The sequence below is a fragment of the Mercenaria mercenaria genome, chromosome 12 (assembly GCF_021730395.1).
Source record: "Mercenaria mercenaria strain notata chromosome 12, MADL_Memer_1, whole genome shotgun sequence".
NCBI lineage: Eukaryota > Metazoa > Mollusca > Bivalvia > Venerida > Veneridae > Mercenaria > Mercenaria mercenaria.
In genome coordinates this window covers 76,820,173-76,838,075 of record NC_069372.1, presented here as the reverse complement: position 1 = coordinate 76,838,075, position 17,903 = coordinate 76,820,173, and the positions used below count along the sequence as shown (strand labels likewise).

The 17,903-nt window shown below is 35.1% G+C and overlaps 1 protein-coding gene across 3 annotated transcripts in view; it reads right to left on the bottom strand.

Annotated features, from left to right (window-relative positions):
- The window catches only part of LOC123534398 (uncharacterized), a 39,570-nt gene that overhangs the window by 17,872 nt on the left and 3,795 nt on the right, over positions 1-17,903 (bottom strand). For all 3 annotated transcript variants that reach the window (XM_053520366.1, XM_053520364.1, XM_053520365.1), the window contains exons 6-13: positions 12,528-12,638; positions 9,709-9,819; positions 7,689-7,888; positions 6,202-6,481; positions 5,612-5,824; positions 4,217-4,357; positions 3,584-3,745; positions 568-699 (exon numbers count right to left, since the gene is read on the bottom strand). In XM_053520366.1, the coding sequence (XP_053376341.1) occupies positions 568-699; positions 3,584-3,745; positions 4,217-4,357; positions 5,612-5,824; positions 6,202-6,481; positions 7,689-7,888; positions 9,709-9,819; positions 12,528-12,638 (1,350 nt within the window). The remainder of the gene's footprint in view (positions 1-567; positions 700-3,583; positions 3,746-4,216; positions 4,358-5,611; positions 5,825-6,201; positions 6,482-7,688; positions 7,889-9,708; positions 9,820-12,527; positions 12,639-17,903) is intronic.

The window sequence follows — 17,903 nt, the reverse complement described above, 5'->3', positions numbered from 1 at the left end:
AGCCGTGTACACCACTGCAGATTAAGGTTTATTATATAATAACACTATCATTCTGACTTGAGCCGTGTACACCACTGCAGATCAAGATACTGATATAATATCCCTATCATACTCACTGGAGCCGTGAACACCCCTATAGATTAAGGTACACATATAATAACCCTTTCATATTCATCTGAGCCGTGTGTACCGCTGCAGATCAAGGTTTAGGTATTATAAATTTATCATACTTCCCTGAGCCGTGTACACGACTGCAGACCAAGTTACTGATATAATAACCCTATCACATTAATCGGAGCCGTGTACTTCACTGAAGACCAAGGTACTAATATGATAACCCTATTATACCCGCCTGAGCCGTATACACCACTGCAGATCAAGGTACTGATATAATACCTCTATTATTCCGGAGCCGTGTACACCACTTCATATCAAGGTACAGATATAATAACTCTATTATTCCGGATCAGTGTACACCTCTGCATATGATAAACCTATCATACTCACTGTAGCCATGTACACTACTGCAGATCAAGATAAAGATATAATAAACCTTATCAAACTTACTTCTTGAAATGAGATTATTATCGTCCAAGTTATCCCTAGGTAGAAATGTAGATACGTTAATATATCTTTCATCATAGATATACACTACTGCGCTACTGCCCCAGCTTCTTTCATCTTGGTTCGGTGGGAAACCTGGAAGAAACTTGATTAATTCAGGATCAAAGAAACATCGGAAAAGCTCAACAAAATACTTCGAAACTTTTGAAACAAGAGCTTTCACAGGAGACAGTACGAACGACCATTTCAGTGCTGGGTAGTAAAAAAAGGGCACATCCGAGGAGGCTCAAGCTAATACACGAGTGTTTAATAACTCAAATGTGTATTACTATATGAGACAATAGTTTAAATCTGAGTCCATTGTATTTAGTATTAATAGAGTGTGAAAGTGTATTTTGAAAGCATTAAATAATTATAAAAGGGATGTAATTCATAGAATACTTCTGTGAGAGTAATGCACTTCATATGTCATATCATTTGGCTGCCAGGCTAATTACGTGAAACAACAATATTAAGTTTGAAAAGAAGCTATTAACTGAGATACAGAAGAAAAGATTACAACTTTTACATCTTCATAAAATATTGGTGTCAAAGTTAAAAAGCTTGTGTGTCACATGATGTGATGATGATGTGGAACAACCTTTTTAAGTTTGAATCAATTTGTTTAAAATCCATTTATAAACATCATAAAAGTGTTGCAAAGCATAAAAATCAAATTAAAAATGGACATCATTTAGAAAATATTGGTGCAGAAGTGATGACTCTTGTGTCATATGACTTGGGTGATGATGTGGAACAACTATTCAAAGTTTGTATCAAATCCATTTAGCTATAACAGAGAAACAGGGATAGTGTATAAACAATTTGACCAGAAATTTCGTGATAAAAGGGGAAACATTCATTAAATATTGGTGCAAAAGTTATGGTCCTTAACAATTATTTCAAGTTTGAATCAAATCCCTTCTGAAACGGAATGAAAACACTTCAAAAATAAGTAAACATCTAAGCAAATGGGGGCATTATTCATAAAAAAAATAATGTTATGGTTCGGACAAATAGTCCATATGATGTCAGTGACGATGTGGAACAAATGTTTAAAGTTTGACTCCAATCCTTCTATTCATAACAAAGTTAGTGAAAGTGCAAAAAAAAACTTTACTCTATAACACTAAGTAAAAAGGGGATAATTTATATAATACTAAGCAAGAGTACTGACCTTTGTTACATATGATGCGGTGGATGCTTGGAAATAAGTATTCCAAGACATAAACAAATTTATCAAGTAATAAGAGACACAGGGTGACAATTAATCAAAACTTAAACCAGGATGTGCACACGGAACGGACTTAGATAGCTAATCATACTCTTCGTATAGTCGAGCTAAAAATGCTAAACAGTAACGCTGGAGCTGGACGAGCTTCGCTTGACTCGAATAGTAACAACCATGGATTCAGAAACCGTACAAATATCGACGGGAAAGTAACCATGGATAAAGCTTTTCTAATACTTTTCTAGGTCAAACAGCTGTCAGGACTGCTCGATTGTTTTTGGTCTCATGGGTGTTACAACAAGTAACGTCTTTAGATTGCGATCTCACTTATCAACTAGTTTTACTTATATATTGACATCTGGGACGGTGCATTTTTCATGACTTCTATAACAATGCCCACAACTAGGCATTGCTTAAGAATAAATATGTGATGTTTTGAGAAATAGACAAACTAACATAGAGCTCGTAGAATACATAATGCCTACCTTGGTGCATTCAGTAATTGCATAAGGAACAAGAATTATTTGGTCACTGTTCACAAAACTTTTACTGTTCATCTGCTAGTCCTGACCAACCTCTCTATCAATATCCATGATCCTAGGCCAAATCATTCTTGAGTTATCATCCGGAAACCGTGAGCAGTTTCTAGGTCATTGTGACCTTGACTTTTAACCTACTGATCTCATAATCAATAGGGGTTATCTGCTTGTCGTGTTCAACTACCCTGTCAACTTTTATGAGTCTAGACCCAATTGTTCTTGAGTTATCATCCGGAGACCGTTTAATTGTTCCGGGTTAATGTGACCTTGACCTTTGACTTACTGACTCAAAATCAATAGGGGTCATCTGCTGGTTATGACCAACCATCCTATCAACTTTCGTGATCCTCGGCCCAAGCGTTCTTAAGTTATCATCCGGAAACCAATTTGTCTATATACCGACCCATCGACATCTGCAAAACAATGTACCCCTCCCTCCTCGAAGTAGGGCATAAAAAGGTATAACGTTTCTGGGTATTAGTCCTGAAAATTTATAAATAAACAAGTATATTCCAAATATGAATAAAATCCATTCTACAGCTTTAAATGGAAACTACAGACAGGATTTTGTAACAGTCGGACAACAGAAAACTTTTATATTGCAAATAATGATTAGAACTGAAACATTATAAGAAGTGAGAAGAAACTGGGAAAGCCATTACCTTTTTAATTTTCAAGGACCTGTAACTCTAAAATGATTTACTCAAAAAAGACTGTAAATATGCACAGATAAGCTCTTACACACATGAAGTTTCATTCAAGTTTGTAAAGAGATTGAAATAAATAACGTGAAAATTTACACGACTTAGGTCAAGGGGTCATAAATCATTCATCACACAACCATTTAATACCTAGCCTTGCTATTAAGCTTTCAAAGGATCTTCTGATAGATTTTATTGGTATTGATTATGTATTTTTAAAGTTTCATTTAATACAGGAAAGTTAGTCCGAAAATTTTACATTAAAAATCCTTTAGAAATCATGGCTTTTGTAAAATCCGTAAAAAGGATAGAAATACAATGTACCATGATCATATTGGAAACCAGTATTTTAATAATAAGGAAACCACAAAATTAACCTTGTTTATAAAAAAATTAAAAGAAAAAATTACGATTATATAAAATGTCGTCTTAGTGGGCACACTTCCATTCTTCAAGTTTTCAAGCAAGACTAAATAAAATACATGAGTTTATAGATATTAATAGTTTACCTATTGCATGGAATACATAGCCATCAACATCCACCTGGACATCAACTAATACTGGTGCTTTGTCTAGACCATGTTCCAGTTCGAGGTACCACTCATGTCCATTCCTAAACAGTGATATCCAATCACTGTCATAATCTGCTTTTTGCAAATATTTTCCTTGAGCTGTGGAATATTCGTATAATGAGTAGAAATAGCAAAACATGATTAAATTTCATAAGAAATCAATTGAAATTTAGACTGAATGCATTTTCACATATACCTAGATATATATATATATATTGCTCTTGTAACTAGAGCTGTCACTAAAATTGATTCATATCTCTAACTAAATGCAATTCTGAAAAAGCAAATAATATCCAGTGTAGTCTTAGTCTTATTCAGGCTAACCACGTCTGAATATTGCTGCAAAAAGTGCAATTTCCGAAAAGTTACCTTCGTTCTAATGCTGGTAAACAGCATAAAATTACCTTCAATGCAGAAAAAAACGTATTATCTTAATGTTTCAACAAATGTATGAGCGGCATGAAAAGGGATAGAGTGATTTCAACTCTTAAAGGATATACCGCGATTACGTTTGTGTCGATGAAACAGCCTACAACATAATTATATCATAATCAAGATTTTTTTCCCTACCTTTACAAAATCTATCCCTATGCCTGTATCCATCATTGCAAGCGCATTTGTATACGTTACCCTCCGGAATAAGAGTACAAGAAGCGTGAATATCCCGGCATTTATCAACAGCCGGATTACACTCATTCCCAACTTCCTTCTCTACAAAATGGTAAAGAGAAGAGAAAATATTTCAATCAAGAGATATCAACGAACGTGTGGCAACAACAAAAAGCAATGAAATGGTCCCATATAGTTCACTATAAAACAATAGCCGATATTCGGCTGACTCACAATTACAAAACGTCTATTTCAAATTATAAAAAATGTCTACTTTGGAATCGAGAAAATAACGTTCCTGATTCCACATGCCGGCTTTTATCCTCCTTAGTTATATCTTCATGCAAATGAAACATTATCAGTGCCGTAGTAAATTGCACAGTCAATATCACGTTTTTTTTTTGTTCTTTTTTGTTTTTGTTTTTTTTTTTTTTCAAAAATTGTTTGGAAACAATATCAAAACGTCACAATTATCAGCAAAATCTAGGGTTTTTTTTCTCTTTTTTTTTCTTTCTTTTTTTTTTTCGCTTTTTGTTTCTTAAAAAAAAGGCTAGGGCTCCTTCACAATATTGGGGGGAATAAACCTCATGGTACATTTTACTGCAACTAGTGCTTAAAATGTATTTAACCTTTATGTGAATTTTACATTTTGAACATTTGAACCTCTTAGACAAAAACCACTGAAATGGCCAGAAGCAGTAGGAAATACTTTATACAAAGGTAAGCGTGCGTTTTGGAAATATATATTTTTTCAAATATTACATGAACTGTGTTCGACTGTCAATATTTTATTTTGTGGAGAATATCAAACTTCCATTTCAAATTTTTTATCAACAGTCATCAGTTATATTGGTTATAAGGCGCATCTAAACTAAACCTATTCATTTACAGCATACATGTATATGACAACAGTATGCGAAACGCTGCGAAAAGAAGAGATACATTAATATACCTATCATGGTTTCTTACTTGCGATTATTCCTGATAAAATAGGCGTTATAAAACAATAATCATCAAACCACTTTTTATAAAGTATAAGGATTGGCATGTTAAAAAAGAGCTTGTCAACTTGTTCATGAGTAGCCACAACTCGGAACTGTCATGTGATAGTTTATTTGTTGATTTTTCAAAACCAAAATCGAAAAAATCAATTAAAATATGCGTGCTTTGTCTTAAAAAGTTCCCCTTTCAATAGGAAGTGTTTCGATAATTTACTCTTTTATCTGATGAGACATTCTCAAAAATTGACAAAAATCGTCTTCTTTCATTGAACTGTACAGGTGCGTTTGAATACACGGCATAAATTGATCTTCTGCCTTATACTAGTATGAAGAGTCTGTGTAAAATTTGATTTACCTTTTGGTATACATTTGGGAATATTTTCCCAGTATCCAAATGTATGACATGTTATTGTAAAACGTTCATGGTCATGAATGTAAGAATCTTCTTTTGATTGCATAACAAATCCCTCATTGCAATGTACTCTTGCCTTCGCAACGGTTGCCGTTTCTTTGATTGACATGTTGGCAAACCCGTTGGGAATGACTGGTGTCGGACAACCACCATTTTCTGCAAAAAATAAGTAAACATTGTTTTACTGTGAATTTCTTACTGTCAGTGATTCTTTAACACATATAGGCGATATTTTATTACAATTTTTGCATAGAAGTAGTAAATCTATTCGTGATCTCTTGTATCCAACGTTTCAGCTGGACGCAACGAAGTCCAGAAGTGGAAGCGCCAATACGGGGAAGTAATTTAATTAACTAAAATCATTCATCTCCTAAAACCGCAAAAGTGCTACGAAAATAATGATTACATTACTTCACAAACCAAAGTTTTAGCTAAAATTTATACTGTACGAGGCTTGCTCAGAGGCTTTGTCTTAATCCAAAAAAGTCTAAAATGCTATTTTTATAGCTCTTTGCATAATCATATTTTCATACCTTGGTATATAAAGCTTTGTATGTACACTGATTCGCTGTTAGACATTTCAGAATTTGTTCCATCTCCAAATGATGTGGCGATAAATATTATTGATTTATTGCCGAAATATTTCGATCGGAAAAAATTAAACTTGGACTTTGTTTCATAGGTATATGAAAGGCCACCGACGGTCGTATGTTTTAAGGAGTTCCCTACTTCCAATGGTGCAGGATACCCGAGATGAAATGCTCCAGGAAACCGAAAACCCTCATTGGCGCCACCTGGCTCTTCCGCTAGAACCTGCAATAAGATGTAAAAACCAGGATGAGCAAAATATGGTGTCTTTTGAGTTTAACGTTCATTGAATAACAAATATTTTCCAGATTAGTGTAAGTCAAAGAAGTATTTCAACGTGCATGTAGAAACCAAGAATAATTGTATTAATGCTGCATCTATGAAACTTGAAAAATCGATATTTCATTATCTTTGTATCAAAGACAGTTAAGTCTCAGAATAGTTTCACAATATGAACGCATATATAGGCTTCATGTGTCTTCTCAACAATTTTTCCAAAATCATCTTATATAATTTTATATCAGGAAAACATACTTCTTATATTCTATTGAATATGGAATGCTAGAGTTGTCTTATGTAAGATGAATACAAGGTATCTTCTTTATTTTGAGTCGTTTCTTCAAAGGATCATGTAATGTCTTGTAAATCGTGTTGACTTGCAATGCCATTATGTATGTACCATTTTGTCATAGTGCTTTATTTGACATTTAAACGACCATCCTATTTTCTCAAAGGAACATGTTATCATTTTCAAATAGTACGTTACTTTGATAAGATAGGATGGACGTTTAACACGATGGCACGCCACTCCTAACAAGATACTTAGTAGTATGTTCACTGGACATGATATCATGTTGCTTTGAGAAAATAGCATGAACGTTTGACACAGTGTTGCGTCACTTTTAACAAGATAGTTTGTTCACTGAACATGTTATCATGTTGCTTTGAGAAAATAGGATAGATTTTTGTCAAGATGGCACATCTCGTTGACAAATAACATGTACGTTAGACAGGACAGCATTGCAAGTAATCATGATAACACAGTAGTTAACAAGACATGAAAAGATTTTGAGAAGAAACGTCTCTAACTAAAGAAGATAACCGAATTCATCTAACATAAAACAACTCCGGCGTTTCCATAAAAGAAACCTTATTTGCATGTCACTTTCACAAATACTACTAATTTTAGTCATTTTAGGAGCATAATGGTAATGCAACCTTTCAGCAATCAGTAGCGTAACTTATTACAGGCACTTTAAAATGTGCCAAAAACAATTCAAAATGTCCATAGGATGCATCTATAACGATCAAATACAACATTTCTGAGATGGGATACATCATCACATCTCAAAAGGAAAGGTGCCGCAATTATACTTCTGTCAAGATACGCCCTTTGTTACAGATTTGATAAAAATATAAAAGTTATAGTTACCGAAACACGAATAAATGATGGTTCGAGATCATATTCAACGACAACGTTCAACCATGACGGGATTTCGTCCATAGTATATTTTGTTACAACACGCTTATTGTATTGGGGTGTTACAGTTGAACATTTCCATGCGTAGATCTCGGCCTCGCCCTCGGATATAACCATATCAAACCATGTATGTTTTCTGCCGTCAAAAATTGCTGAAAAATAGGAGGAACTTTCATGGCTTCATTACCTACTACGTGTTGTTATATTTTAATTTACAGTCTTTATTTTCATGACCAGATGTAACTCAAAGAAGACGTTTTATTATGACACTGTAATGGCCAGTAACCGCAAGTGACTTTGCAATACAGACTTTTCTTTTAAGATAACACTCTCACATGCACTGGCTTCCCGAAATCAAAAAATACGTATATACTCACAAAATATGTAGAAAAAAACTAGTACAAAAATGACCACAATGCCATCGTGCAGTAGTATATATTTTTTATTTTACCATTGAATAACCTAAACCATTGTTTACACCACTATCACCAGACCGGAAAGAAAATGTTTTATATCTCTTTGATCTCTATATGGACTGGGGTTGAAAAAACTCGAAGTAGAAAAAAATTTAAACAAGGCCGACTTGTCGTATCTACGTAAGAATGATATTTGCTTTCTATTATATTGCATATATACATGTAGTCTTTACAGGTTTTCTATATATGCGTGTTTTATTAAAGATATAGAGACTTACCCTAAGCCTTCTTTACACAAGGGAAACAATCCGTTTATATAATGAAATTGTTGAGTGAACACCGTTTCTTAATCCTAATCCTGCCCATGTTATATCAGTGCAAAGGAAAAGTAACCTATCTATGATAAATGCCATGTATGATTACATAGTTATGCATCAACAACAGTCTTGGAATTGATTTCTTTGAATTTCTCATATCTCTAGATATTTTCCCATACTTTGACGCATATGTATGGGTAGTTGAGATAGTTCTCTTTCCAGCAATAGCCTTTTCAACATATTTCACCTTGTGAAATTCTGTGGGTTTTGACTTTTTGAAAAAAAATTGTCTGTTTGTTGACAAATTTCACCACAAAAGTGTCCTACTTACCCCAGGGCAATCAATTATTTGATCTTTACATAGTTTGTATTCAGGTTGCTAATTCATGTGGCAAGTATGCATGCTTTTTTCATGATTAGAGGTAAAAAGTGCATAGTTTGCATGAGGTTCTAGGTCAATAGTCACCTAAGCCTATCATACAGTCTTTGCGGAGTTGTCTCCATTTTTTCCAAATATTTCATCCAGGATCATTTTTTTCAGCTCAAATAACTCTTTTTCAGAAAATGATATTTTAATAATTTTTTCAGTCCTTATATTTTGATGCAGTTAACTACACATACATTTAATATAGATAGCTCCTACTTGAAGTTTGTATTTTCAGTTACAATGCCTAAAAGATATGCATTACTTTTCACTGAAATATTTTTCTTCAAATGTATTTAATTATACATAAATCAATTATGTATGTCATGAATCAAATATGTATGTCAAGCGGGTCTTGGTTTTGATTGCCATTATAGGATTACGACTTTGATTTTTTCCCAGATGAGACCAGTACCAGTTTTTCCGGACACGGACTCGTAAGTGGTTCAAATAAGCTTTAAAGTTTCATCACAGTCGAGCTAAAATAAATTAGTTTAAGCTGAACTAACTAAAGCTACATTCGACATTAAATGATATGCAGTAAAAGTTTGTTGTTCTATTTGTATTAGTAGTAGAATACAGTTTCACACATTTATAGTGTGTTTAGCTATACATGTTTCAAATGTATACTATATTTATCATACTGCATACTACTGCTAGAACACATTAACTTGTTAATTTATGTTTACATAAGCAAAAGTATTAACGGTTCATAACTTCTAGAGGTCAGAAAAATATCTTAAATTGATCAGAACATTTCATGCAGTAAAGTAAAAGCAAAGTTTATGGTACGCCAGATAATAAAGTAGTCATACCTCCATAAATTGAGGAGTCCACCCACAGTCTGAATGTGGTATTGCTATAACCATACACAAGATAGGCATTCGTTCTGTCCGGTACATCGGCAAATACCTGCATACTGGAGCCTGTACAAAATATAGTCATATAAGAATTATAGCTTATCAAGGACAATAAACTATTTGCCAAACCGTCAAAACAGACACTTGTATTTCATCGAACCGATGACCTTGTTGACTAATTTGAACACCTATCTGCCATAAAAATCCAGACTATGTCTTGTAAATAAATTACAGATGATTCATATGAGAAAATTGTTTTCTCAAAAGTTTGAAATAACTGGATCTACAATACGTTGAAATAAGTATAAAAAGTCAATTGTTTTCGATATCTTGAATAGTCCGGAAACAAAATGCAAAGGACATTTGAACTCCATCTGTGACCTTGATCCTTAACCTACCAACCAAGCTCATGCGCTCTGCACCTGCTGTCTCTGTTAGATGTCAATACATATTGAATGGTCATTACGTTATGCTATGGATACAAAATAAGAGGACGAATTTGTCCTTGCTTTAACCTAAACATTTTATCTACCAACCTGGTTCATGCGCTTGAATATTAAAGCTCAAAAACATAAAATGGACTTTCTATTCTTTTTTGTGGGGTGCCGGGTATACAATAACTAATTTGAATAGTTTTGTCGTACTCTGAACACAAAATAAATTGGAAAGGAACTTAGTTTGTGACCTTAACCTTTGACCTACGGACCAAGTCCATGCGCTATGCACATCATCTCATTGCCACCTACTTATATGTAAGGACGAATTGTGAAAGAAAAATTTGACCTTTAAGCTCCATTTTTGACTTTTACCTGTAACCTGTCGACCTTGACCATGTGCTTTGCGTATATTCTCATCGCGAACTACCTTTATGCCAAGTTTACAGTCAATCCCTTGAATGATTACCGAGTTATAATCCGGACAAAATATATGACAGACGGACTGACTCATGCGACATAGTCTTTTGTTCCAAACCGGGCGCACAATGTAATGAATACCAATTAAAGTATGTTTATGATCAAAATGCTGAACAAAACATCTGAACGCAACTAAAGCTGGTTTATACCTCAACTGAAAGCGGTGCCCTCATAAAATGTAAGAAGAGCATATAACGCAACCAAGCAGAATAACAGTAGACTCGGTTTGGCTGATTGTTCTAGAATGAACTGTTAAACACCCCTCGTGCCCAAATAGTTCCATGTCATATAACAAGTCAGAGTTATGGAACTGGAAGTCTATGTGAAGTTTCAACCAAATGCATGCATGCCTTATAGACATATTTTATTTGAAGTTTCAACGCGAAGTTTCAACGCGGTACGTGCATGCCTTACAGTTATATTTTATGTGAATTTCAACCCAGTACATGTATGTCTTTCAGACACAGTTTATGTGAAGTTTCAACGCGGTACGTGCATGCCTTAAAGTTATATTTTATGTGAATTGAAATCCAGTGCGTGCATGCCTTTCAGAAATAATTTATGTAAAGTTTCAACACAGTATGTGCATGCCTTTCGGAGATATTTTATGTGAAGTTTCAACCCAGTACGTGCATGCCTTTCAGAAATAGTTTATATGAAGTTTGAACCCAGGGCGTGCATGCCTTTTAGAAGTATTCTATCTGAAGTTTCAACCTAGTGTGTGCATGCCTTTCAGGAATAGTTTATGTGAAATTTCAACCCAGTGCGTGCATGCCTTTCAGACATATTTTATGTGAAGTTTAAAACCAGTGCCTGCATGCCTTTCAGACATAGTTACTGTGAAGTTTAAACCCAGTACGTGCGTGCCTCTCAGACATATCAACAACAATTTCGGGACATTTTCTAAGGTTATAAAGGGAGAAAGTTTAGTACTAGAAGTGTAAGTATAGGATATTTGTTTTGTTATTTCAGTTTTTATGTGCCTATCTGCTTCTAGCCGAAATATTGAAAAAATGTTTCTTTTCTGGCTATTTTTCCTAGAGCAAAATTAGTATTCGAAAGTTGGAGTTATGGGACCTGGTAGGTGAACTTGTCATGTGAGCCTTACTACATGTTTTCGGCATGAGAATGATACCTGCCTGCTTCATGTATATTCAAAGTAAATTCGAGACGAGGGGAAGGACGTTATGTGATTCAAGGTGGACAAAGTGATTCCAATATAGCCTCCAAAACTGAACTTGGTGGTGGTATACAACAATAATTAAATTAAAAAAAAAACTAAATATTAAAACAATATTTATATGCCGGAAAAAAGATGAAAACTTGATAGTAGGAAAATGTTGGTTATATTTCTGTAACAACACACAGCTTCATAATTTAAATGATCATGTTTATACTTCAAAAAAGTGTTTAAAAATTTAAACTGAATGAAATGTCGGGACCATTTCTACATTTTTGTTATAGTATAGTATACATTTTGTGTATATGAAAAGGTTTTAAATCAAGACTAAGCTAAGGAAATATGATACAGTGAACATTGTTACAAGGTCTTTCGTATGAAAAGACAAAAAGTAATAAAAGAAATCTTACAGTATTAAAGATTTACAGATAAGTTATGGGAAATCTAGATCAATAAAATGACAAATAGAAGTGGTAGAAGTAATTTGATTGTCTTCTGCTACAAGTATTACTTGCAGTATAGTACACGTCAATCAACCAAAATCGCTTTTGGTTCACAGACAAACATACTGTTTGCTTTTAGGGGGTAGGCTTGGTTGCCATCACAGGTGACATACATATTGCTTTCAGAATACTTATTTTCGAAACCAAAATCTGTACGAAATTTATTATTTGACTTACCAACGCCATCAGCCATAATCGTACTATCACCATGGTACATTTTCATACGAACAATCACAAGACACGGCATTTCATCCAGGTTATGATTCACTTCAGCATAAGAATCGGAAACTGTAACCAAAACGTTACTAATAAATTTAGCATGATGATGGTAACAGTAAGAAAAGTAAAATTTTAAAACCTAAATGGTTATAGTCTAAAAGAGTAATGCTTGTCGTGATACTCCACTGGTGTTCAAGAGATCTCGAAGTTGGGTTGGGGTACCCATACTTTCCATGAAGATCTTTGGATAACCATATAAAACGTTCCTCCTCTGATTGACAATAGACATTGCTTAAAATTCTTATCAGGAAATCTAATTGCTCTCTCTCTCTCTCTCTCTCTCTCTCACACACACTATCTCTCCCCCCCCCCTCTCTCTCTCTCTCTCTCTCTCTCTCTCTCTCTCTCCCTCTCTCTCCCTCTCACAAGCTACTTAAAACTTACATTAATTCAGCTTTATAAAAAAAACAGAGGTTGAGTGAAGAATAGGCTGTTTAAGTATGTGTATTGAGTTGTATCAATCGGAATATGAATGTAAAAATACATGTATAATACCGGGTTTCTTTTTGGAATGAGGAGTGAAAGAATTAACGAGCTTGTTTATGCTATTGTCTCTCGTCGTCATTTGTGGGTGAGAGAGGGGAGGTGTGGGTTGTCGAAGCTATGCATTGAATCTTTTAGATGAGATGATAAATCGTTGTAGGTCAGTGAATAGGGAAATATAGATGTCATCACCATGTGATAGATGTCATCACCATTGGAAAACATATCAATTCGAAGATATAGGTATTTTCAACAATGTAGCGGATAATGGTCGACAGTTTCTTTCTCACCAAAACCACATCTACCAGTATTTGTGATTCCTCGGAGGTTGAGGTCATAGTTAAGCTACGACCCAGACGTAGTCAATCATGAAGAATTTGGCCTCTTCTGGATCCAACTTTACAATGTCGTTGATGTAGGTTAGGAACAACAAATGCCCTAGAATAGATCTTTTTTGGACACCAGTATTAATTATTGAAGGCCTTTGAAACGCCAGAAAGCACGGCTCAAACTTCTTTGCCGTTATCGAGAGCATTGCAGAGTTGGTTCACTGTAGAGTCACCTTTAATAAGCCTGATTGAAGAGAAGTAAGGAGATTGTTTTGAGTTTGTGAATACACCGTTACATAAGATTGCCTATGAGGCTAAAAAGGGAAATTGGTCGAAACCTCGAAGGTTTAGAGGAATCTGATCTTTTAAAAATTGCAGTAACATTTACCATTTTCCAGGACGAAGGGAAGAAGGCATGCGTAAATAACTTGTTGAAGAACTGTGAAAAAGGTTCAGGAATTTCTGTTTTACCTTCTCGAAGAAGTTAAGGGCTGATGAGATCAGGACCACATGTTTTAGAAGGATCAATGAGGGATAAAGCATCAGAGACGTCTGTTGGTGTAATAAGAATATTCGTTAGGGTAGCTGTAGTACAGGATGGGCATGGTGGCAAAGTTTCGTTTCTGTCATCTATGGTGGATTGTGAGCAATACAAACAGTTAAGAAGTTCTGTCTTTTTTTTCTTTGTCTTTAGATGCTTGCATATTTTGGTCCAGTTGTGTTGGAATTGTCTTCGCTGTTGTTATGTTTGTTAGTTTTTTAACAGTTCTAATCATGAGTTTTGCTGTTATTGTGCTTGAGTTTAGTCCAAGCTTTTTCAGTGTTAAGGTGAAAATTTTGAGCTTTGTATATAATTACCCTTTCCTATCCTGCCTACCCGCTAACTTCTGTAACTATAAAAACCCTATTTCTACTTTTCTTCTACTTGCTATACCACCAACAAACTATACATATCTTAGTCCGACCTACCTGCTTTACCAACCCCTGTAACTATACATATCTTATTCCTACTTGTCTGCTTTACCAATCCCTGTGATTTTACATATCTTATTCCTATCTACAGGTCTGCTTTACTATCACTGTAACAATACATATCTTGTTCATATCACTTGCTTTACCTATCTCTGTAACTATACATATTTTACTCCTACAGGTCTTCTTTACCAATACCTGCAGCTACACATATCTTTATCTTACCTACCTGCTTTACCAATCTCTGTAACTATACATATCTTATTCCTATCTACCTGCTTTAGCACCCCTTGTAACGGTACTTATCTTATTCCTATGATGAGTACTATCAGAACAAGATTGGAGAAGCAGACGGAAACATCAAAAAGCTATAAAAAGCTATATACTGTAACATCCAATTTACTTGGGAAGGTCGAAGGACAATCCGCTCCCATTACACACAATTTGTAACTTTGGCACATAACTTTCTACGATACTTTGCTGATAAAATAATCAAGTTGAGAATGAGTTTGACAACGTATCAACTGAAACACCCAGCAATAGTAATTCTTCCTACTCAAATCCCCCTGTGATTATGAATACATTTACTGCGTTCAAACCACATTCCGAAACCGATATTTTGAAACTTGTATATGCATCAAAATCTACAACTTGTGAACTTGATGTGATATCAACTAAAAAATTAAAGGAGCATTTTTCACAACTTGCTCCCTTTGTGACAGAAATTGAAAATCGATCACTGCTATCTGGTATGTTCCCTGAAGAATGGAAAAGTGCTGTAATAACACCTTTGTTGAAGAAGGAAGGTCCCCCACTTAAACTGCAAAACTATCGCCCAGTGTCAAATTTAACATTCCTCTCAAATATTCTTGAAAAAGCTGCACTAAATCAAATCAATAAGCATGTTAAATCTAACAAACTTCTAAAAGAACTACACTGGCTTCCAGTTAAGGCTAGAGTCATGTTCAAAGTCTTAGTAATAGTCTTCCGTGTCATCAATGGTCCAGTTTATCTGAGGGAAATGTTTGTACCTACTCAACAACGATACAGACTTTGCTCGCAAAGTGACACTAACTTTAACACCACTAGACGGCGAACAAAATTAGCAAACATATCTATGACAGTCGTTGAACCCAAATGGTTGAAAGATCTACCTAGCTATCTGAAAAACATTTAGTCTGAAACCAGCTTTAGATCAAAACTGAAAACACATTTATTTAGACAGTTTCATGAACAATGAGTGTAGTCTTGTTAAAATACAAAATAACAGAAGTAGTATAAAATAGTATTTATACATGTCCAAATCTCTAAATCTAAATTCTAGACTCCTGTTCATATTTTGGATGGATAATTTAACATGTGTGTTATGTAATTGTAAAATGCAATAGAATATTTTATAAATTTTGCCTGCTTTACTAACCCCTGTAACTACACATAACTTATTTCCACCTACCTGCTTCACCAACTCCTGTAACTATACTTATCTTATTCCTACCTACCTGCTTTACCAACCCCTGTAACTATACTTATCTTATTCCTACCTACCTGCTTCACCAACTCCTGTAACTATACTTATCTTATTCCTACCTACCTGCTTCACCAACTCCTGTAACTATACTTATCTTATTCCTACCTACCTGCTTTACCAACCCCTGTAACTCTACTTATCTTATTCCTACCTACCTGCTTTACCAACCCCTTTAACTCTACTTATCTTATTCCTACCTACCTGCTTTACCAACTCCTGTAACTATACTTATCTTATTCCTACCTACCTGCTTTACCAACCCCTGTAACTATACTTATCTTATTCCTACCTACCTGCTTTACCAACCCATGTAACTATACTTATCTTATTCCTACCTACCTGCTTCACCAACTCCTGTAACTATACTTATCTTATTCCTACCTACCTGCTTTACCAACCCATGTAACTATCTTACTCCAGCCTACCTGCTTTACCAACACCTGTAACTATACATAACTTATTCCTACCTACCTGCTTACTACCACCTTTAACTACTGCTCCAGCTAACGCTTCACCACCCTGTAACTATCTTACTGCAGCCTACCTGCTTCACCGACTCCTGTAACTATACTATCTTATTCCTACCTACCTGCTTTACCACCCATGTAACTATCTTACTCCACCTACCTGACTACCAACCCCTTTAACTATACATAACTTATTCCTACCTACCTGCTTTACTAACACCTGTAACTATACATATCCTATTACTACCTACCTGCTTTAGCAACCCCAGTTACTATACATATCTTATTCCTACTACCTGCTTTACCAACCCAAGTTACTATACATATCTTATTCCTACTACCTGCTTTACCAACCCCAGTTATTATACATATCTTATTCCTATTACCTGCTTTACTAACCCCTGTAACTAAACTTATCTTATTCCTACCTAACTGCTTTACCAACTCCTGTAACTATACTTATCTTATTCCTACCTACCTGCTTTACCAACTCCTGTAACTATACTTAACTTATTCCTACCTACCTGCTTCACCGACTCCTGTAACTATACTTATCTTATTCCTACCTACGTGCTTTACCAACTCCTGTAACTATATTTATCTTGTTCCTACCTACCTGCTTTACCAACCCCTGTAACTATACTTATCTTATTCCTACCTACCTGGTTAAACAACCCCTGTAACTATACTTATCTTATTCATACCTACCTGCTTCACCGACTCCTGTAACTATACTTATCTTATTCCTACCTACCTGCTTCACCGGCTCCTGTAACTATACTTATCTTATTCCTACCTACCTGCTTCACCGAATTCTGTAACTATACCTATCTTATTCCTACCTACCTGCTTCACCGACTCCTGTAACTATACTTATCTTATTCCTACCTACCTGCTTCACCGACTCCTGTAACTATACTTATCGTATTCCTACCTACCTGCTTTACCAACCCCTGTAACTATACTTATCGTATTCTTACCTACCTGCTTTACCAACCCCTGTAACTATACTTATCTTATTCCTACCTACCTGCTTTACCAACCCCTGTAACTATACTTATCTTATTCCTACCTACCTGCTTTACCAACTCCTGTAACTATACTTATCTTATTCCTACCTACCTGCTTTACCAACCCCTGTAACTATACTTATCTTATTCATATCTACCTGCTTTACAAACCCCTGTAACTATACTTATCTTATTCCTACCTACCTGCTTCACCAACTCTTGTAACTATACTTATCTTATTCCTACCTACCTGCTTTACCAACCCATGTAACTATCTTACTCCAGCCTACCTGCTTTACCAACACCTGTAACTATACATAACTTATTCCTACCTACCTGCTTTACTACCACCTTTAACTATCTTACTCCAGCCTACCTGCTTCACCAACCCATGTAACTATCTTACTCCAGCCTACCTGCTTCACCAACTCCTGTAACTATACTTATCTTATTCCTACCTACCTGCTTTACCAACCCATGTAACT